The 24,114-nt window shown below is 45.1% G+C and overlaps 1 protein-coding gene across 2 annotated transcripts in view; it reads right to left on the bottom strand.

The window, feature by feature from the left end:
* The window catches only part of UBTD2 (ubiquitin domain containing 2), a 52,480-nt gene extending 28,608 nt beyond the window's left edge, over nucleotides 1–23,872 (bottom strand). For both annotated transcript variants that reach the window (XR_005839615.2, XM_429403.8), the window contains exon 1: nucleotides 23,683–23,872. Coding sequence is in view for 1 of the 2 variants with exons in the window: in XM_429403.8 (XP_429403.3) it covers nucleotides 23,683–23,752 (70 nt within the window). In the remaining variant the exon portion in view is untranslated. The remainder of the gene's footprint in view (nucleotides 1–23,682) is intronic.
* Between the last annotated feature and the right edge of the window lie 242 nt (nucleotides 23,873–24,114).

Raw genomic sequence — 24,114 nt, 5'->3', positions numbered from 1 at the left:
AACTTAAGTCAGATCACAATCAAAAGTAGCAAATGATAACTGCATGGCGCTCCAGACGGTATTCTGTATCCCATGCAGAAACTAACAATAATAAACTTCTGAAACAAAATCCTTTCAAGTGACCACAAGCATTTATTGCCCGTTGTTTTCCATGGGATTGCTTCCACAAGATTGCTTCCATTTGCTTTTCAAAGAAGTGCTGACCATTTAACAGACTTCAGAACAGCAAACCTAAGTGTTTACAAAACACCAAGTTTCCTGGCAAAGTCCCCACGTTAACGGTCCAAGCCTTGGTTGGGCACATGCGGGCTGGGAGCTGATGATGGCTCAGCAAAGAACAATGGCAAAGGAGGCAGTCCAGACAAGATGCACTGCATGCATTAAACAGTATGTTATGAAATTGTAAAAACATATGTGGTCAAACACTTGAGCAAGGAATTGTTTCCTTATTAAGGCTCAGCAGTCAAGAGCATGGAAATTTCAGACAGCCAGAATAAACAGGACAATGCACCAAATATGGGTCAGTGGGCATCTTTTCTTCCATTTTACTTCGGCTAACATCTGTTAGCATGTATGTTCAATGGATGCTAATTTATCCCACAGGGCCCTGTCCTCCTGCCCAACATGAATTATGAAAGCAGGCTAAAGGCACTCCCACAGTCCCAGAGCACGGCGGCAGTTCCTGCAGCAGGAGCTGCACAAGGCTATTTCTCTCCCCTTCCCATCCTTCCCTGCCCAAGACATTACCTGAATAGATGAGTCTTCACCAGATAAGAGCAGCAGGGCAGAGACCAAAAGAGACAGAGACCTCAGCAGTCTCAAGTAGCTTTTCCCTAGAAATACAACCCTGCCTATAGACAGCAGGGATGAATGACCCGGCGACAGCTTCTCTTTCCAAGCTGCAAAGGATGGTGGAAGCTACCCATGCCAGCACTAAGCCTTTAAACACAACTCGGCTTCATGAGGTGGTATTCAAAAAGGTCTTTGGTGTGTTTGCTGTTTATTGGAAATGCTTCAAGAATCCCCTAAAAGCTTTAGGCCCTGCTGAAGAAGTATTCCTATCTCTTCAGCTGTGTGAATAGATGGAGCAGAAATGATACAAAAAGCAGTACAACGTGTAAAAAAATGTAATGTGTGAAATAGCCAAAATCTCTCATTTTCCACTTCAAGTTTCAGTCACTGGAGAGAAACATCACTACATGAACTTCTGTCATCAAAGTTTTAGACAACATCAAAGCTGTAATAAGGCTGATAAAGATGAGTAAGAATCCACCCCGAAACGAATGTTAGCAGCTTGTCAGGTATTTACAATGCCAGTTTTATAATCCCCGCTTCAGAAGTTAACTACAGCTCAGAAGAAAACGTTGACTTCATTTAAACCACATATATCAGAGGCACAACAGCTTACAAGGTCTCAAACAGACAGTCACATCCACATTAAATTTTCATCTTACATCACTTCAACATAACTAAGAAATTATTAATATCCTTCTTGAAAATGTGAGACTGTTTTCTAAATGCCAAAAAGGCACACTCTTTCCAAAGCAATATTGAAAGGCTCAATAGATGGCAACGGTTGATCTTTTGGCAAGTGATTTATTTAGAAGGAAATACAAAGATCATTAGCAGTCTGCCTTTCAAAAAGACAAAGGTCAGCACATTAGTGACACCTCAAAAAAAATCTATTTGGAGTTTTCTTGCTCCAGCAGCGCACAGAGACTGCAACTTCCTAGGGCTCAGCGTGCAAAGGAGGAAAAAAACTGCCTGTCTACTGAGATACTGTAGGATACAGGGGGTCAGGGCAGGAGAAGGGATGGCCGCAACATGCTGGTCCTACACATGCAGCATCCAAGCACTGCTCAAGTCTCTACCCAGCCAAGTGTCCCTTACTGGGCTGTTTCATCCCTCAGAGTGGTCTAAGACTATTTCAGAGAGGCAAGTAAGCTGCTTGTGCAGCAGTATGTGATGTTTTCACTTCCCAGGTGGAGGACACCCATGAATCCTGGAGGCAGCTCCTACTGCAGGTCCTGTCAACCAAAGTCCTGAAAAACTGCAACATCTTATTTTTCAGAAGAACAGATCTATATCCCCCATTCTCTCACACTATTTCATGACATGAATTTTGAAGGTTTGTTTCCTCTCCCCACAGCTCCCCGGCACAGCAACGCAATCAGTACGTTATCTACGCTTTGAGTGAACTTATGCAGATAAATCCAGATATTTAAATCAGTTTCTTCACAGAATGTCAAAGTGTCTACATAGAACTCTTTTCAGACAGCTGCTGTGTTTGTTATGCCACTGTCACCACAGATCACAGCACTGCTGCCTCCTTCGCAGTGGGCCAGATGAGCAGAAGCAGCTGGTAACGAAGTCTCATGCTAAATGCCAATATCCAGTTAAAGCACTCATAATTCCTAGTTTATAAACCCATGAACTGTAGCCCTCGATAATCAAATGGGATAATATTTCTGCCCCAGAGGGCTTACTGTCAAATCACATAACACAAATGCAACAGTCAAATGAGACATCAGACAACGTACTCTCTCCACAGAAGGACGGGCAGATCTCTGCTTCAGTGCTGAATTCCATCCTCCTCCTTTCCCTGCTACTAACCACCCAGGTAACCCCCTAAGACCACAGGACTTGGTCTGTTGCAACAGCCTGAGTTACCACCTGCAACTGAGCTGAACCATAACCACTGAGAGAGAGGTCTCTTTGCTTTCAGTCATCCTCATGCCAGATTCTTTCCTCTCATTCTACATTCTAAGGAATCTTTCATCTGTTTCTTAAAATGAGGTTAGGAATGATATTTGGCTTATGCTAAATCCATGCAAGTGCTCCACAGTGAATTTTTTCCTTCTCTTTTGAAACTGTTGCTTGCAGCATCAGAATTCTGCTGCTGTTGCAAGAAAACACGTCCAACTTTGGCCAAAGCATGCATCAGAAATGTCTCTATGGACACACAGCCCACCCGGTGCGGAGAGCCTGGCAGCACAGTTCTCAGGAGACCCGTGGATTGCTCAGACTCTGCTTTGGGGTTGCAGTCCCAAAGCTGCTCATCTCCATGCATTACCAGGAACTGTGTAGAGGAGCTGAAAGAACAAGGCCCTTTGCAGCTTTCACTTCTGCAGGTGTACAGCAAGAGCAAGATGGGCACGGAAGACTCCTCAGCCTGGAGAGCACAAGTTAGGAGCAGACATGGGCAAGTGTTAGCAGAGAACATCAAAATGTTGAAACGACAACAGCACTGGGAGAATGTGGCATGCTTTTTGTGTTGTTTTTTTTAATATGTAAGAGATGGAGACAACTGCTTAAGTGTTAAGAGATGAAAGATTTTGAATGAAGTGTGGGGAAAAGAGTAGGAACATTTAACAGAAGTGCTGAAATAAGGGCAGAAAAATCAACAAAACGGAGACTATTTGAATAGGAAAGAAAAAGACAGATTTTCCAAAGCTGTTCTCAGTGAAAAGGTGAGGTCTGATGACTGCCAGGCTCCAGGGGAGGAGGACAGTAGCAATAACCATTGAGGGGACAGCATGGACCAAGCTCTGTGTAAGGCAGCAAGGATCATGGCATGCAGCTCCTGCACAGTTCACTTAAACCGCAGGTATGCACAGCTTCAACAATGGAAGGGATATCCTCTCGAGGATGAGCAACTTGGGAAACAAAGGGTAATTATTTGAAGACAGTCATGAGAAGTTAACTAACTATTATACAAATTGAACTACTCAAAAATAATGTTTGAAAAATTGCTCTGCAGTTCAGGATTGGTTGCTAACAAAATACTTTTCTAAGGCAAATGAAATGCAAAGTAACAATTGTTCCTGATAAAGTTTCTTTTAGTAATAGTCCCAGGGGCTTCCCTCCCCAGAATCAGTGAGTAGTACCCTACTTTATCATCAAATGACTCTCATTTTAAATCTGTTTTGCTCCAATTTCCTCATAAGGCATTTTGTAATTCAGCATCAACATCCCGTACCTGTCTTTGTACCTGTCTCTGGTGTAATCCTCCCAGACACTGGATGACAATCACATTTGGAGGAAAAGTTACTACAAAAGATCAGCACAGAAGAACAGAGAAACTGGGGAGGGGGTAGGGAGAAATGCATTGCATCTAAGATGGTGACAATCTGAATGACATTAAGTCACATAGGCTTATACAATCCAAGCTGCATTAAGTAATGCAGGCTTACACAACAACGGGAAAATAGCAGAATCTGACGTTTACTGCTTTCCACATTTTTTCTTTTGGAGGTTACATTTTTGCAAGGCAAGAACAGCATCTTGGAAAGGAAGTCTCCCTGGGCAGTAATCAAAGGTTTTCAGCCTTACAAATGTAACGTGTCACCAAATAACCAACTTTCTGTAACAAGTAAAAGAAGGAACATTGAGATTTCACAAGAGAACTGAAGGAAATGTCTATTAGGACACCTGTGAGAGCATTTAGAGCAGGGTAATGCTTCTGGGGACGCTGAGGACTGGGAATGTTACGAACTTTGCAGATGCTGTACATCTATGTATACCTACCCATCTGGTAATGCTCGAAACTAAGTTTTTCACAAAGGGAGATGGTAAAGCAGGGGGGGGATGAACACTACAAGGAAAACTGTATCACCTGATAGGAATTCAAGTTCTGTATTTGAACAGATGTGCATAAAACATAATGTTACAGAAGAAAGAAGGAAAGAAACAGGGAGCAAATGGGAAGGAGCAGTGGAGGGCAGGGAACTGATGGCTCAAAGCCAGGTCTGTGCTCCTCCACGACCGCAGTGTGCTGGTGCTAAGCAATGTGTGCAGCCCACTGGGGATGAAGGTGCCATCCCTGTGCCATCCCAGTGGCTACTGCCTGCTGGTGCCAGGACCATGGATGTCACAGAGCATCACTTGATGCAGGAACAGGGAACACACCTTCCCTGTTTCTCAAAGTTTCTCTTCAACTTTTACCCAAGATCTTCCTCTAAAACTAACTAACTAATTGTACAGAAACAATGGTATGGTGCGAAATGTAAGTTATGCTGGTAACGACAGGCAGCTCCGGACAAGTCATACAGAAGGCACTCTGCAGACACATGGCACTAGATCCCTGCAGAGGCTTCACAGCACGAGATAAAACACATGAAAGGATAAAGGTGTACAAATGTGCTGGAGAAAGAAGAGAGTTGACCAGTTATTACACTGTATTTTCCACTGCTCCCATCATTTTCAACAGGAACTGCAAAAGAAATCAAGAATGCTTGGATTTCCAGCAGCTCATCTCATCACCCCTCACATTTCAAGGAAACTAACAGTACTGCAGCAAGAAGTCAAAGCTTCAAAGCTGTGAGATGAGCACACTGACAGTATACCAGACCCAAACATCCCAGCCCATCCCGGAACGCACACAGGCTCTGCCCAGCCACCCAGCAGCTCTGACACCCGCTCTGCACTGTGGTAACAGAGGTGCTGTACACAGAACTCAGAAACCTATTTGTGTTTTGTCTGTGAGGTGCAGCTCACAGCAGAGCCAGCTGGAGAGAGGTGAGAGTCGGCCTCTGGTCTGTTCATTCACATTTTATGAGGATGGTATTTCTGCTTCCAAGGCTGCAAGAATAGGATGCTGAACCCTGACATTTACAAACGCTCCGAGTGCTGCAGGATAGAACAACAATGCGAGAAAAGCCACTCTGAGGTTCTCTATTGTTATTTGCCTCAACTTCTCAAACAATTTTTCAAAGGGAACTTTTTCCACACTGGTCTGTCACTGAAACTCAGCACTATTTTCTACTATTAGTTCTATGGCGTTATTATCTGTTTGCAAAAGCTCCAAAGGACATCACGGTTACTCCTGAGCCATGCCTGCCCACTGGCTCCTTATTGGAAGCACAAGGAAAAAACCTTCATCTCATCTCAAAGTTCTGATACTGGATCTCTTAGCACCTTCCCCAAGGGGTGATGGTACATGGAGCCAGATGCTGCCAGGCAGTGTGATGGCCGGATGGTGCCCACCTGCCCTGACTGCATCCCAGATGCACCTCAGAGCCACAGACGCTGCTCTGCAGCAGGCAAGCACAGTGCAGAGACACTGACTGCACAGCTTCAGCCCTGCTGTGGTAGATGAGCTTCAAGGGACTGCCCTTATCAACACCATTACCTTTCAATGCTCTTTACATTAGTGTCTAAACGATTCCTATCTCAGGCAGATAGGAACATTTTGTTTTCAGCTTGTTGCAGAGCAGGATAAAGATTTACATGTTTGCTGCATGCAAGCACTGAGACCTTCACTGTGTATCATGACAGCGCACAACCTGGCCATCTTATTGGGTACCTATGGCAACCACCGTTAAGAAAGCTGTCAGCAGGACTCTGATCCTTATGGGCCCCTTCCAACTCAGGATATTCTATGATCCTGTTTGAAAAAGACTGTACAGTGTGGTTCAAGTTGAGACTTGGTCACAGCTGAGAGCCTGGCACCAACACAGCTTCTCATGTGCAAAACAAAACACTCACAGCACGCTGCACAGCAGAGCTGGAAACCACAGCAGGAATGCAGCAGGAAGCTTCTGCAGGAATTACCTAAAAATCCTGTCTCCCATTATGAGGAAGAATGCAATTTGGTAACTTCAGTACTAATATGCCAAGATCCTGTTGTAGCTTCCCCTCTTGTTTTGCTGGCAGAGGAACTTCAGCCACCTGGTAAAACCGTACAGCGTGGTTCCTGTGACCACTGCATGTCTGCTGGTGATCATGGGACAGCAAAAACCAAAACACTTTCAGCCAAAGCGCTGCAAGCGTTTCCCTGCAAGCTAACAGCTGAGCTGTGTGAGCTTCAAGTGAGACAAAGGCAGCACCAGGCTCAGCTCAGAGCACAGCCCGGCTTCTCAGAGGCTGTGCCCATAGAGCAGTGCCATTGCTGAGCCCCTGCCATGCAGCAGAGCAGCACAGAGGTGACACGAGTTCCCTGCATTCACCGAGTGACAGACAGGGTCATCTGCTGCCTGTCTGCTCTCTAGTTAGTGCACCACAATTCTGCTAATATTGGAAGGACTTACTTAAGAAAAAAAAAAACATATCAAAGGCAGCCTTATCTTTCATCTTGCTAGAGTTATAGGAATTATTAAGTTAATAATTTCCTTTAAACAATGCAGCCGGTTCCACCCTGATTAGGTGCAATCTTGCTGACATCCAGCCAGCAAGCCCTTGCCCACAGAACCACATATGGCTGCGTGTGCTCTGATGCTGCAACTTCTGAAGGCTTTCGGGGGAAACACCACCACTGAATTTCTTGTATGACAACACAAAGCTTCCCTTTGCTGTCCCATCTCCTGACCCAGCAAAGAGCTGGGAGGGGAAGCACAGTGCCAGGTGTGCTCAGATGTCATCAGCTCCAGAGGGGAAAGAACAAAAAGCCCCCAGTTGGCAATTGTTTCTTTTACAAAGATCAATGATTAACTTAGCTTGGTAACAGGGCCCAACACCATACCTTGAATTTATTCCGGTGACAGCTATTGGCAGGGATAGAATTTCACGTTAGCCAATTAACTAAATGCACTGCTACTGCATCTCAGCTACTTAAGCTTGTCAGTTAATTAAGAGATCAGTATGAACTGAAAATAGGAATTTCACCTGACACGCATACCAAACATACATTATCTTAATGATTTAATTTTACAGTTCTGCTTTATGTTCCACAGGCACCATTTGGAAAGCCAAAAGGCAATTGCTCAGTGTAAGGAATGGGTAAGACACAGCAAGCAAACATTTAAGGATCTAATCGATAAGCTCTGTTTCTTACACCTGCAGCTTCACCAAGCTCTATTTTACCAGGCAGTTTTTCCATGATTAAATTACTGCTTCACACTCACTCACAAATTATTTCTTTACCAATTTCTAGATGCTTTCGATGTGCTTTTCGTTTAGGAGATGCTTTAATAGTTTCGCTTCACACCCAGTAGCTGTTCTGCTTTGCCCCAGCTACTGCACACACAGCAGCAGCTCTCCGTGAGGACAGCCTGGGGCTGGGGCTGGTCAGCCTGGAAAAGAAGGCTCCAGGCAGGAGGTGCCGTGGTCCTCCAGGACACCAATTCAACATGGGAAGCTCCATACCAGCACTTCCTTACAGCTTGAGAAAGGCATCAGGACCACTTTCTCTCAGGTATAAGCAAAGCTGGATGGTTTCCACTAACACCAGTACCTGTCCACGTGTCCCAGCTTCTGACTGGGTTCCCTCCCGGCAGTTCCCTCCCGAGCCATAAGGTAGCATGGTGCCACAAGGCTCCAGTAGAGTGACATGGTGACAGCCACTCTCCTGGCTCTGGTTTCCTTGTGGAAACACGCAGATCATGGAAGAAAGGTTAAAATGTGCCAGGAATTGAGTTTTTATGGTAAAAATGATTTTCAATCACTACCTTAAAGGTGAAGGAGAGAACATGAGAGAACGGGAGGGCTCTGGGTAACAACTTTCAGCCAATTCTTCTTCTGTAATCACAATAAGGGTTTACTTTCCATACTGTCTTGCTACATAATTCAGAAGTAGCTAGAGTTTAATAATAATAATTCATCGTTAGTTAGCACAACTATCTTTGAGTAAGCCTTCTTCTGGTGGTAAATAAAGAGAAATCCCTCTCTTTTGTGCATGATGTAAATAATACAAGACAACAAAGCTAATAGCATATGATGTCAGTGTGCAACAAACTCCGTTCCAAGGGCTTGGGGTGGTTTGTTTGGTATTTTTTGTATATTAGCAGAGGCCGAGTTGAACGTGTTCTACTGGTTTAGTTACTTTTCACCACTGATCAGATTAATGCTGATAGAACTTACAGACTGGTCGGATACCAAGACATTTCTGAAAGATTATTTAACAGGTAAAGCTTCAGAACAACTCACAGGAGGTTTTGTTACCTTTTATCTGCAAGCAGGACTTCTCTAGAATGGCACAAAGTGTAGCTATGCTATTTTATGCTCTATATACTAACAATGCTCAAGCAACTTCAACAGACAAAGCTGCAAAAATCATGTCTATTTGTTGGTATTAGGCATATAAAACTGACAAAGATTTCCTATTTCCCAAGTACACCTTCTGTTAATAAAACCATCTGTATCCTAGAATTAGAGACACGTTATAACAACGAGGGTCCTTAGTGGGCTGCTTTGATAATTCAAAAGCTCTCATCTGTCTTCCTAACCCAAAATGAGAAGTGTACGCAAATATACACAGGTTGCAAAAAAGGGCTTGTGTCTCACAGTGAGGCAGAAATAAAACCACCCCTAAATGGAAGCACTTGCACAAAGCCTTAAAATCACATCCCTTCAAGGCCATTTTAGCCCCTGGTGGATGCACTTAAAAGGGGGGGGGGAAGGAAGAAGGAGGCAAATTATAGCCTCTACTTGAGGATTATTGACAAAATCCAAATTTAAGTATTTAACTGACGGTGTTGAAAGCACAACCCCAGAGCCAGTGAGCCCAGCATCCTCACAGAGTGCCTGGCTCATCCCTGGCTGCTAACCTTCAACAGAGCCTGCACGAGATGAGGGACCCAGGGGCAAGCCAAGGAACTGCTCCCTTCATTGAAATTGCTCAAATTAAGATAGATTAGAGCAGCCAGAACCCTTCCACCCTTAGCAAATTAATGTGATCTCCTTCAAAAGGCCCCAAGCACAGAAGTCTTCAGCTCTGTGAATGCACAGAGTGATGCCTGCTCTGCAACGAAGGGCAGCACTTCCAGCAGACACAACAGCACTTAAGGATCTTCTCTTCCTTTGTAAGGAAGGGATAACTTGGTAGTAGGATTTGATTTAAAATGCATTTAATTCTCAAAAGCTCAGAGCATGCGAAAAACTTGCCATGCAACGATCATGTTGGCAAAGGCTTTGGCTGCTGCACACCCAGCAATGGCTGCACCAGGCCTTGAACATGGGCTACCTCTGTCTTCTCAAAGAAGCATTCACTGTACGCCCAAGGGAGCTCATTCCTCCATTGTTGTCATCTGTTGTAAGTAAAGGTAGCAGTGTTTGTCAGAAAACATGCCCCTTTCTCTTATTTTCACATAATTTCAGTAAGTGTTGTAATAGCAGATTGAAGTAAGTCTATGTTGATACTGAACTTAAGAGTTTAGCTCTTGTAGGAGAAGTCTTCGGCCCTGAGGTTAAGGTAACATCGGATAGATGCCTCTTCTCAATCCTTTCCCCTTTCTTGATGAGAAAATACACTTGAGCTAAAAACGTAAGGATAAGAAATTTTGGCAGATAATGAGTATGTGAACACCGGTGAAAAAAGCTTCTTACTTTCAAAGCTTCATTTGAAAACAAGCCATCTCCTGCAAAGTTCCATGCACTTACTGCACAGGTACAACTCTTTTGTTTAGGTGAAGGCAATATTGAAAGCCTTGAGCAAAATGCTGCTTACAGGGGCTAAGGGAAGAACTCACAGAACAACTGGCTGCAAGAACACTTCTGATTCACCCAGTTTGCTGTGCTAATTGCTATGCTCTAATGAGCAAACTATGCACACAGAATGCTGCTTCTGCAAAACTGCCATCAGGGCGCCCTGCATCCAGGGCCCGGCCGAGCAGGGACCCCACTGCTGCCTCCCTGACACTAGCAATGCCATTGTAAACATGAAAGAAAGCCATTCAGATCCCCCAGTGAATAGAACAAACACACAAAGAAACTATTTGAGTTTTCTTGCTTTTAAAAGCCTGTATCAAAACTAAGAACTAAAAACGTACGGCCGGGATTGGAAGCCATCTAATCCAGCACTGTTATCACAGCCAGCCCCCAGGCAAGGGGTTTTTTCCAACAGTAGTTTCTCTTTACTATTTAGGCTGTATCTCTGGTTCAGAGAACTATGGCCAGCATCCAGCACCCGCCCTTTTCCAGCAATATTTAGGCACTACTAGCAACAGAGGCCATTAATAATAACCAGAAAAGCAGCAAGAAACAAGAGATTCCCTTGGTGTGGGAATGGGCTCTGTCCATGATGAGTACAAGCTACTTAGAAACTAGTGGAAAAACCACCAGAAAGAATAAGCCACTTCTCATATTCTCTTCACACTAAACCTGAAAGATTGATTTCCTGCATTCTGAACAGACTTCTATTTTTACAACTGAGCTGTAATTCCCTTCCCCAGATCGCGGCGTTTTCCTCTCAGCTGTCACAGAATAGCTGGTGCCTTCTGATTCATTCGGTAGGAACTGAGCTAAAAAAAAAAAAAAAAGGCCGATTTCTGGCTCATACAGTTCAAGGTATGCCTATTCCTAGATAGCAGATATTTGCTGAGATTAAATTTTCTAAGCACCTGTGATGAGCACGCCTTGCTAACATCACACATTCTACCCCCCTCTAACACGCCATTCAATAGAGTTATAAAAGGAATGAACAAAATATTATATTTAGATTGCGTCAGGCATAACTATTTTTAATCCCTTTCTCAAGGCAAGGATCTCTTAAGCCTTCCAGTAGGCCTTAAAAGTAATGCAGAATATTCACTGCCCAGAACCATTCACTGAATCATCTGAAGACACATTTTGTAATATAAAAACAGCATTTGCTCTCCTAATCGAAAACAGCCTGTTCATGTGGGCTCACTATTCAGCATTAAAATTGACTTTCAAACATAATAGTCAGTACTCTTCTTCAGAAAATACCCGTTTTCCAAGAAAGTATGTTCTCTATTTATTAACCTTCAGAACGAACAAGTGAATCTGCATTGGAACGCATCAAAACAAAACAATAGAAGAGGTGGGGCAGATACCTAAATCTGACCTGCATGGATGGGTACCTCCTGCTGGAAAAAATCCTTTTTTGTCTCTTTTTTTTTTTAATAACAATGAAATATAACATGAGGAAGAAGGAAGGGCGGCTGCACTGAGCCACTACAAGCATACTTTATCAATGGGAGATGAATTCAGCTGGGAAATTTGGCAGGAAGAGCAATCAGATAGTGACAGCATACTTGAGTAGGCAACCCTGGAAAAGAGCTTAAGAGAAGATTAAGTTGGTTGGTAGCATTTCTAATAGGGAATATTCTGTTTGACACAGCACTGAACCAAAAAACACAGACACCTCTGCCAGCACTGTCATCTTGGACTTTGCACAGCCCTGGTTCAAGCTGAAACATCATTACTTTTGTAAAAACAAATAAACAAAAACTATTAACGGGTTTGCTCATCAGACAGCAGCTCTCACAGCATCTCTCTGCACGAAGGCTGCCAAGAGACGTTAACAAGGCAGGATGCCTGCAGGAACTGAACCGCCTCCACCGCCCCAAGTACCCATCGTGTTTTCCTAACCAAAGCAGAGCTGAATGCCAATTATTGAGTCTCAGTAATACGCTTCCACCCCAAGATGGTAAAACACTATTGCTGTTTCTTCCATAGTTCTACAGCATGCTTGTTTCTCTAGGTATAAACAACAGGAAGAGACCATCAGCCCCAGGGCTGATGATGTCTGGATATGGGCAGTGACAGAGCCCTCCCATGTGCCACTGCTACACCAGCACTGAGCAGTCAGGACACAGCCACGGGTGGGCTTAAGGGCGAGCTTCCCTTTGGGGTTCACACATTTACACGCCACCAGATCTGCACTCCTCGGCTGTCCGGTAAATAATCCACACTTAACTGACTTATGTCAGATATGCTTGCAATTCTCCACTGGCAAAACTAAGCTGCACTCGCTATTTTAAAGTAATACAAATTCTTCCTACTTCAAATAAGGTTGCCGTGCCTATCCAGCACTGGGCACTGACTCTCCAAACACCAGCAAAGTATTTCCCTTTTCAAGTTGCCTAAAAAGCTCTGTCGGCCCTTTAACCACAAGCCATGACTTTTCCTCCTTCTGAACTTCAAACCAGTTCCCAGAAAAAATGTTATTTGGAAGAATTAGGCACAACAGACCAGTGAGCCTACTAGAAAGGGTGTGAAACATCCCAAGAAGACAAACACACGAAACTTGAGCTTCACCTCTACTGACATCTCACCAGACTTCAGTGAGTGAAGGCCCACAAAGCCAATCACTGCAGAAGTGAGACAGCACTTACACAAGGTCACTACCTCGGAGCACTAACTAATGGTAAGTCAGGTGACAACAGAAGCAAGATGGAAGGATAAGGACTCAAAGAAATTCACTTTTGGTCAGGCCTACTTGACGAAAACTGGTACACGCCATCAGAAAATGCAGCTCTAACAAGCCTGTTTGGGGCCATCTGACTATGAACCCTCTGGGGCTGGTTCTGTTCCATTGGTTCAGTCTACCCAGTGTTCATGAGCTCGTCCAACAAGGACTCAGTCTGTCTCTACTCACACAGTGTGATCCAGCTGTGAGTGCAGCTTTCCCAAAGAAATCAGCAGCAGGACAGAATCTGAGACAGCTCTACAAGGTCGCAGCAAGTCACGAAACACTGCAGTATTCCTTCTCACTGCAAATTAACTCAAAGGGTATTTTGATAAGGTTTTTTTTCCCCAGAAGAAATAAGCTTTTATGCAAAAGCTTTTGGAAACCTGTTTGGAGACATGGCATTAACTCTGTAATGACCTCTGTGGAGCTGCGTAGGTCATCAGCACCTCATCACAGTGTAAGAGCACCAGGTATGCTTTCATAGGGTTCATGCCATTTAAATAAATTCTAAAAAATCTCAAAATCGTTAAGCTGTTTTGAGAGGTTTACAGGAAAATAAACTGTTCTCTGTATTGTTCTTCTCACACTGAGAGAAAAAACAAGACTTTCAGAGCCTCTCCTGTGAGTTACAGTTGGAGAACTGGTGGGTTCCCTATGGCCCAAGGTCCCTTATTGCAGTGCTGCCTTGAGATGCTGAACCACAACATCCCTACTTGCCTGCTCTGACAGCGCTGCTGCTCCTTGCTTCTCCCAGAGGGGAGACCAAAATTCTGAGTTCCCTCTCATTCCTTTCTGAAGGCATTTTGCTGAGGCCAGAAACTGAGTCTGTAGTATTTCTGGAGCTATTTTTGTGCTGTAATATGAATGCAGAGGCTGAAATGCCTTGGATACGTACAATGAACGCGTTTGTTTCAGTCGTGTTAATGCAACGTTCCATCACTGTCTTAAGTACCATCAGCATGAGGCTATATAATACGTGACTGATTTAAAGCATGTGACTTCAATTGAGCAATGTAATTTCAATACACATGTGGTTTTCTGTTGGAAATCAAGCTGTTTTGGCACCAGAACTAGTTTTAGATTTGGGCAGGGATACAATGGAGATACACAGATGTGAAAAACTGACGTACAAATGAGCAAATAAGAGAACTTATCTCAAATGATTATTTTAACTTGTCTAAGAGTAATACCCAATATTGATAAACACTTCACAGAACACAAGCCATTACTTGACGCAAGCCATGTTCTTTTAACCTCTAGGCACATAGTAAAGAAAATAAAAAACCCAATCCATTATGCATTTTACTGAGCCAAGTCAACAACATATAACTCAAATCAGTTCCTCCTCCTTAAAAAGAAGTTTAAAGAGTGATTTGCCAGCTTTTCCCTTGCCCACCCCTGGGAGTGCCAGCCCCCAGCTGGGACCGCAATTCCCACTCTGCAGTGGGCACTCTGTGCACAGCACACACACAGTGCAAAGCACAGCTCTGCTGGCCCTCAGCAGCAGGGCGTTCTGCTCCCGTCCCAAACACAACGGCACCAAAAGCGACAGTAGCGAAGGACGATGTTAGTGAGAGCTGTGAAGGACTGGAGCACGAAGCTTCATCTCAACGTATGTTTAACTACTGCTGCCACCAAATTTAGCTTCCTCGAGAGTACATCCAAGCAAGTATTAGTGAAATTGTTAGTCTAACCTCCGCACGATGTTTATTGTTTCCAAACCATTTTCCTCATTCCCACTCCCATTTCCGAACAGCTTATTTTCCTTTGCCTCCACCTCACAATTCATTCTGTGTTGTGGGTGGCTCATCCCTGGAGGTGCCCAAGGCCATGGATGGGCCCTGGGCAGACTGAGCTGGTGGGGGACAGCCAGCCCACAACAGGGCATGGGACTGGGCCATCTCTGAGGTCCCTTCCAACCCAAGCCATTCTAAGAGACTACTGTAAGCCTGTGAATTAGCCATTTTTCTTCAACTACTTACCTTTTTGCCAGATAGGCAGGCAGTACTCTGCAGTTACCAATGTTCCACAGTAGGCTCAGTTGCTCAAAAGCAGCACGTTGCCAAACAAAAATTGGCAGGACGAAATGGCATTTGCCAGCTGCAGGTGCTATCCACTGTTTTGTAGGTACTCTTTTACAAAAAGACTGTATTTATCCCTACAGACAAGAAATCACAGGAGATGATAGTTCTATGGCAGAAAAATAAAGCAACAAAGTAAATGCCATGAGAGATCCTTCTCATGAATCTGGAGTGCCCTTGATCACAGCGTGAGAGCAGAAATTGAGTTCCACAACTGAATTTTAAAAATACAAAGGTAGCAGGCTTCCAGCCCCCAACTATTGTGCTCTGCTTCTGATGCAATTTCAGACCCTATGAGTATTTTCAAACAACACACATCTCTAATGAGAAAAAGGTGAAAAATGCCTTCCTGCATTATGGCTTTCTCTGCACTACACAGATTATTTACAGTTGTGACATTTACTAGAGATTACAAATTATAAAATGTTAATAATTATGAGCAAGATTTTAGTTATTTATAGAAAAAAATGCCAATAATGGGAGATGGAACATATACTAAGAGTAAACACTCTCTATGAAACGTGAAACGATAACATGCATTCTACAGCATTACGCTGTACATTTCCAAATGCTTTAGCCTGTCATCTTTTTCTCCTGGCAGCACCTGCACTCATTTAAAACCACTGAAGTACTCCTGACTGCCATTTGTAAAGGGCCTTCTCTTTCAAGTTTGAGAATGTGGGAAAACCACTTGATAGCTCACGCAGAAACTCCCCAGCCCCTCTTCCTTCTAACTCGTTTTCAGCACATGGATGTCTGTATGCATATATGCATGTATACACGTATGCACATACAGGCACGCATCTGAGTTTCTCCTAAAGAAATGATTCTTCTAAACTGTCGCCCATCTCCTCCCACAAATGGCTCCCAAGCAATGCTTTGAGTTTTTCCCGTTAAATCACATTCAGTAAGTAGGTGGGAAGGGAACAGAAAAGGACATGGGGGGAAAAGAAGAATGGGGGAGCTGGAAAAGTGGTCTAGTAGGCAAGCACAGCAGCAAGGCCTCCCCCCCTCCACCTGTATTTGTACTTAACATACTTTTCAAATGCCATACATCAGTTCCCAGTGGGTCAAATGGATGCAAATTCATTAACAGCACGTATTAGTTGCTTGTGCACTTCTTACCTGCAGAATCTGCAATTGCTCTGCTTCTCTCAATACTGTGAAGCCTCAAGACGACAGGCTGCTTATGTCATTTCAAATATTTAAGGTAGCCTAAGAGATACCAGCACCGCTCAGCATTTAAAATAGAGCTTTTAGTTCACTTCAAAAGGTAGGAAACAGATTAAAATCCACTTACACGGTTCGCACTGCTCTGCCTTTGGCCATTGCTCACTTGCACAGCCCTAACCCAAGCCTGCCAGGAGAGAGAGCCGCTGCCAGGTGACAGCTGGGAGATCAGCCCAGGGTCAGCAGAGGCAGAAATGCAAAATTCAGGATGTGGCTGAACCTTAAGCCACATCAGCCATCCTGCATATTTTACTGCAAACAGGTCAAGACAGTAAAATATCCAGTTACACGCGAAGTTATAGGTGTTTTCTGTTAATTGTACAAGCAGTATAACACAAGCACTCTGGTAGCTTTCGGATGTGTCACTTGTACAGCTTCTGCCCATCTCTGATGAACCAGTATGAAGCACTGAATTCAATTCTGCACTTCCCACACCAGAAATACAATCACAGCATGAGGCAAAAAACTATTTTTCTTTAAAATAAATACACAAACTTTCTCTTCTTCTGCATCTCAAGCAGTGGAACATTTCTGTTCCTTCAAATCTTAGATTTCAAGCAGACAACATATACACAGCAGATTAAGTTGTAACTGGAAACCCCAAACTGCAAGTAAAGCTGTTCTCCAACAGCCAGAAACCAGGTTACTGACTTCATCTTTTTTATTCTTCCTTCTCCTCTATGTGCTTCACAGAAAGGGTCACCTCACTGAAGCCAGGTCTCCAATCCCTGCCACTCTCCCAAACCACATAACGATCATCCAGTCCTTACGCTGGTCCCCACTGGGGGGCAATGAGAGCTGTGGCACCGCTGCTGCCCATGGAACAACTCAGACGTGCTGACTTGTCGATCCCTCCACAGTGCCAAGTGGCAATGCAAACGCCCAACGCTTAGCATCACTGTGAGTAAGTAGAGACCGTGTGTTGTCAGTAAACAAAGCACAGAGAGGATTGAGAGCCCAATGTGTTCACATATACTGCTTGCACCCACCCAAGGTCAGCCACCCTCCAGTACCCCAAACTGGGGAGACATCTAGCTCAGCCTGCTCATTGCGTCCGTACTATGAGTAAGATGATTAGAACTGTCTAAATGGAATAGCTTTTAAAACTGGATATAGCAACACGTACAATGGCTTATTTTCATAATGTGCCTTTAAGTCCTACAGAGCTTCCAGCTGGAAGAAGAAAAAACAAACCTCCATGAACTACACCCTAAGCACCTGCACATGAAAGTGAATCAGTGGCTCCTGGCTTCAGGCTGACACTTGCCTGACATGCATCCAACTGATGCTACATGGTCTTCTCTCCAGCTGCAGGACTCCTGGCTGGAAAGGCTCCCATTCTTCCCTTCCAAGAGCAGGGATGCCACTGACACTGGGAAAGTGAAGCTTGCTGCTGCACACCCAGCTGTACTTTTCAGTTACACGTTCGTGCACTATCCCCAGCACAAATGGAAACCATCCACTGCATTTTCCTCCAGAGCACTTCTTTGGAAAGCCACAATGCACAGCAGCATATATGCTGCTACCTGGCACTCCTGCAGCAGGGGATGGCCATACCACGCCAGCCAAGCTCAAAGTCACAGCAATCTGATGGGAAAGAATTGGGAGGACCATGAGGTACCTACTGGCCAGGAAACCATTCATTGTTGTAGCTTGCACAAGCAAAATTTGCAAAGTTATATACAAACCATAAAATTATGTATGTATAACATTAAAAAAAAAACCCAAATCTACAAAAGTCTAAAAGGAAAAAGGAAATAAAGCATAAGAATTTGCTTCAGTGGAGCCAGAATTTTAAGTGAAGGAGATACTGGTAACATACCGGTTACTACCAGGTAACAACTGCCTAAAAACCCTAAATGACATAGAAGTATTTGCCTACAGGATAGAGCGAAAGTGCTTCTTACTTAAAACCCTCCAAGCAAAGAAGGACTGTGATACTTAAACAAAGGAATAGCTGCATTCATTGCTGGAACATCGTCATCCAGTAGGAAGTTCTTCCAAATTAGTTAGAATTAGTCTATTTTTAAGAGCTGGGCAACCAGACCAGCTGTGGCTTCCTTGATCCCTCCTGGTACTTGCAAGAGGACCCACAGGAATGGCTAGGACCTAAATGCAAGGCAGATCTTTATTTCTGGCTTCAATTGTATTGTAAGTCGTGACTCATAAATTGTACTGCTCAACATTCATATGAAAAATAATAGCTATCATATTATCCCACTGCAATAAGAGGGTATTACTGATATTTTTTTTAGAGTTTATTCAAACAGGCAATGAATAACATGTTTTCATTTACCAAAAATCTCCAAAGCACAAAGAATGTTCAATTTATTATATTTAATATTCAGTGATTTCAACACTGAAATCCCAGGCAGAGAAATTAAAACAAATTGCTTCATCTAGAAACCAAACAAACAATTACACAAAGGAACAATGCCAAAAAGGAAACAGAACAGCTGCATTAGTCAGCCCTTATTAACAGTAAAAATAAAACCTTATTTCATTTTCTAAGAGTTATTAGTTAACACCTGAAAAACAAAGTCTACAAGGTTGCAAATGGTATCAAAGTGATCCTCGGGTGCTCTCTGTGCCAAACTGTGCATCCCAGTGAACCCAAGCAGGCTGCGGGTGCCCAGCCATTAGAAAACCAAGTCATTCATTAATGGCCTTTATTAAAAAGCCCTGATTAAAACCACATGTACCGTTGTGGAAATCACGAGAGATTTACAGCAAGTTGTGAGAACCATACTAAGCCTTCTTTATTCCATTTTAAAACAAACAAACAAAAAAAAAACACAGTAGGATGTGACGCCCAGTGCTTGTTCCGAATTTAGTATTACAGTTGCAAAACAGCACCTTATCTTAGGGCCGCACTATTAAACAGCAGGAACAACCTGAAGTCCTAAACAACCTGCTTCAGACAACACCACAATCCCAGGAAGGTGCTATGAGCTGGCACACACCATCCACGGTTTGCAATCAACAGCAAAAACACTGCAAAACGCAATCTGGGAGATTCTTTGTATGCTGACATACGGGGTATGCACCAAATGCTATTAACTGCTCAGTCATAAGGTCCTTGTTTAAAAATCCTGTGCTATGGGCCTACTGTATTAGTGCAATTGTAAGCAACAAATCTGACTACTTAATATGCAAATTCCCTTGGTCAGCCTTCCATAGAAGCACCATGAAAGCAGTTATTGTAACTCCAGATCAGACATGTGATATACAGCACGACACAGCACTCAGCTGAAGGTAGTTGAGAAACCCTTGTCCAGCCACTGAAAGCAGAGGTCAAGCCTGGCATTTGGCTTGCTAGAACTTAACAAAGCATCAGCACTGTACCAAATATTGCAGGAATAATTGATACGTTTCACACATTCTGGTGTGGCAGTCAGATGTGCAGCCCTGTTTCTGCTTGCTGCCATTATCACTGCTGGGTGATAGGAACGGCAGTAAAGAAGACAAATTTCAACCAGAACCATCGTCTCCCCTAAGAAAGAAGGGCGATAAGAGCTCCAACAGGCAGCTCGCATCCCAACAAGGAGAGCACAGCAGCAGACAGCCGCAGCCGAGAGCCTTAATCTGTAATGACTTGTCATGCCCGTGTGTCAAGACATCGCATTTCTCGCCCGGCGTTACTCTGCACAGATAACTCTCTCTGAACTTTGGGAAGTAAGACAAAGTAATATGCAACTAGCCACAGAGGTAACAGTTTTCCAGAAGAAAACGAATGGATTCATTTTTCCTCTTTCGCAGCCTTCTCCATCCTCCTCTCCAAGAAAAGGAAAAGAAATACAAGAACCCTCCAAAGAGAGACTTGCACATGGGAATGCTAATTTTCTGGTTCGTGCCAAACCGAGCTTAACCTGATAAGCTGTGAGACCATACTTGCAAGCACAACGCAGGGCTCTCCAGCAGTCAACTCCAAACCCAATGCTTCAAAGCTTTTTTGAACAGACATCTGAGGTCATCACACAAGCTGTATGCAGCCAGAGAGCAGCCATTTCTCCCCAGATTTTCCTGTTCTGCAGAAATTCCGTCACCTTTGACAAGGCACAGCAAGAGGAGATTTGTTGCTTGGCTCCTGAAAGCTTGGAATGTCTGACAGGAGACAGCTGAGCTAAAGCAATGGGAAAAAAACATCTGTGTCTACAATCATCTCCCATTGTTCTTTTTATCTCCTTTAAAGAGGCACCAATAAATCCACCCATCACCCAGGACATCCACACACCACCACACAGCTCTGCTGGACTCTAATGCCCCAAGCTTTGAGACAGGAATCTTTTTCTAAATACAACAAAACTATTCTATCAAAATGAAAAGCTGCTAAAAAGAGCAGTGATAACGGAACAGGTGGTATCAAGCTGAAAAAAAACATTTCATCTCCAGCAGGATGGGCAGAGCAGCATCTGTTTAATTCTTGTCAAGTAAGAGACTCCTCCTGCTTTGGTCAATGGGAACAGAACACACAGTAAGCTGTACACACACAAGCGAGCCGGTACTTTTGATTAGCTTGTTCTTACACTCAGAGACACACCTAAGTACATTAAATAGTCCCCTGGATAAATGCAAGCATCTCTCTGACCTTTCCAATAGGAAAAGACAAAGGAACCGCATGCAGTCAGGGCACTGTCAGCTTTGCTGAGCAGCAGGGAAACGACTGGAAGTGCCGGTGACTGACAAAAGCTCAGAGGACAATACAGGGATGTGACAAATTCTCATTTTAATTCCAATGATATCATCTAGCAGGATTTCATCAGCTCCTCACTGCACTGTAATAGATTGAGACTGGTATGAATTAGACTTGAGATCCGGCTCCCGCTTTTATGCAACATCAAGCACTGCTGTTACTATCTAATCAATCTCATGACTGCTTGTCATTCCTTAAGAAACTTTCCTGTTCTGAGGCAAAAAAACAAAGCTCCTCCAAAGTAAGTCTATCAGCAGCAACATTCTGGCTAGAACTGGAACGTTTCTATTCTAAAACACCTTCCTGAGATTTATAAAATGAGGCAGCTCTGCTGATTGACAGCAGTTTGAAAGTGATTGCACTTGAGTTGGTCACAAAACAGCAGCTGGAGGAAGTAAGCCTTGTTATGAGGAACAGGAGCAGGCTGCCCTTCTGTCCAGGAAGGGCTCAAAAATGACACTCACTCGGGGCTTCAGCTGGTTCATTTTCTGATGCCTCAAGACGTAAGCTCCCTCCAGAGATCAAGTCAGATCTCATTCTCAGCATGGGCACACTTTCAGAATTTGTAACCCTAAGGATTAGCAAAGGCAGGACTTCAGCGCCTTGGGAGTTAAAGGTAACAGAAGAGGTACTGAAGTTGTGCCCCTTAACCTATATCCCCACCTCCCCTATTTTGTTTTGGAGAAGCAGAACAGATACGCAGCCTTACAGAACAGGCTACCACACACTGCAGCTCATTGTTTAAGACAGTCTTAAGAAGCACATCATTCAACTGAAATTACATCACTTCTCGCTTCAGCAAGACAACCTTAAGGAACATTATCCTCAGAGCATGAATCAACACGAGCCAGCTGACATGCACTCTGCATCTTACATCTCGAGGAATCCAGCTGCTGTTCTGATGCACCAAGCACAGTAGGTTATTAACCCAAAGGCTGCAGCGTGTCATGCCATGTATAGTGTTTACAGGAACGTGCTCCAACTAAGTCTTCTTGGGACAGCAATCTTTAGACAACTTGGATGAAAATCAAGTACCTCTGCACTGCTACCAAGCACGTAATAAAGCAACGTTACTATTTTACAACATCAGCAAAACCCTGATAATAATTATTTTTTCCCCTATCCCATTCGTTGGGCAACAGAGGCGAGATAAGAGTAAGGAAATTAAACCACAGCTACTTCTGTGACACAATCTTACTTCCTAACACCTGCCCCAAAAAAAACTGTCAATGCAGCTTTTTGATGGCTTTTGGTCAACATTTTAACAGGACGTGAAGATTTCTGCTGCCTGCCACGTCCCTTACTCAGTTTTGCATCTCTTACTGGCTGCTAAGTTTCCTTAGCACTGGACACAGCTTTTAAGAATAACTTTAAAAAAAAAAAATGAATTACCTATTTTATATAGATGGGAAGAGCAAGGAAGACTTGCACTAGGCAAAGCTATACAGTTTCCTTTAATGCAAATGATGTGATTAAATCCCACACAGCTGGACTTCCTGGTATTTCTTTAAATATGTGCCTGGCATTAATCAGCAGGTGGCTGCTCCAGATGTAACAGTGAGAACTGCATTTTTGTATATATATTATGAAATGATGGTAAAGTCACTGATGTGACCGAACACCATCCAGCTGGGCTGTCTGAAGTAAAACCAAACCAATAGATAACACTCTGCAAGGCACGGGGTTAGATAAAGATCTAGGTCAGCAGTTTTCAGCCTGGAATCTGTGGTCCCTGTATGTGCAAGGACGTCCGATACACCAATTGTCCTGTTGGTAGGCTGACTTTAAACGACTGCACAGCACATACAGCTCTGCTGGAGAACATCAGGGGTCCACAAACCTCAGATTGAAAAAGCAATCAGTCAGACGGTTAGGTAGAGGGAAGCGTAAGGGCTGAGGCACTCACACCGCAGCAGTGTTTGCACACAGGAGGAGTGCGCTTCCACACAGCGAGAGCACACCGCTCCAGCTTCTGAAGTCACTGGAAACTGACTGTTAGCATGGGCGAGCTAGGCTAGAAGAAAGCATCCATCTTTCTTGGAGAGAATAAAGAGAGGGAAAAAAAAACAAAAAGAGAGAGAAAAGAGCCCAACCCGCGGCAGTGCCAGGACCTAAGTTATCTGAGGAATTATTTTCCACACACCACAAGGAGCTGAGCCCAAAGAAAACAAAGTTCCGGAGCCCCGGGCAGGCCGCTGCCCCGCCGCCGTGTGCTGCAGGAGCGCTGCGGGCGGGGGGAGCAGCGCAGAGCCCCCAGCCCGGGGGATCCGTCCGCGGAGCACACGCCCGGGGCCACACGTGCCCGGCCGCCCCCCGGCTCCGGCACCTTCCCGGCGAGAGGGGGGAAACCTGCGGGAGCCGAGGGCTCCGAGCACGCCCGCACATCGCTCTGGGAAAGTTGCGGCCCGGGCGGCAGCCCCGCGGCCGGGCGCGGTGCGGGAAGGCGGGCGCGGAGCGGAGCAGCGCCGTTCCCCCTCCCGGCCCCGGCCCCGCGGCAGGCCCCGGCCCGCAGCGCCCGCCCGCCAGGGGTCCCCGCGCGACGCCGGGGGCAACCCGCCCGTCCGCCCGCCCCGCGGCCCGGCGCTCACCTCCGGTGCCGTCCGAGTTCTCGTTGAGGCTGCCCGAGGAGTCGTGGTGGGAGCCCACACACCCGCCCATGGGGCCCGCCCGGCCCGCAGACCCGCCGCTGAGCCGCCCCCCCACCCCCCTCCCCCTGCAGCCGAGCTCCGCGGCCGGCCGGGCAGGCGCGATGGCTGCGGAGCCGCCTCCTCGCTCTGCAACACCGCCCCCGGGGCGCGGCCTGCTCCCGGCGCGCGGCTCCGCCCACGGTCCGCCCCGGCCACACGCCCGGGCGGGGTCGGCGCTCCGCCTGGCCTGGCCTGGCCCTAGGCCGCGGAGGGCCCTGGGCCGGGTGGGCCTGTGCTCGGCACCGCGCTGTGAGCGGGGTCGGCCGCGGCTCCGCTCCGCTGCGACACGGGCGGGCCCAGGCCCAGGCCCAGGCCCAGGAGCGGGGTGCTGGC

The sequence above is a fragment of the Gallus gallus genome, chromosome 13 (assembly GCF_016699485.2).
Source record: "Gallus gallus isolate bGalGal1 chromosome 13, bGalGal1.mat.broiler.GRCg7b, whole genome shotgun sequence".
Lineage (NCBI taxonomy): Eukaryota > Metazoa > Chordata > Aves > Galliformes > Phasianidae > Gallus > Gallus gallus.
Note: the sequence above shows the minus strand (reverse complement) of the source record. Positions and strands in the feature narration are given on the sequence as shown.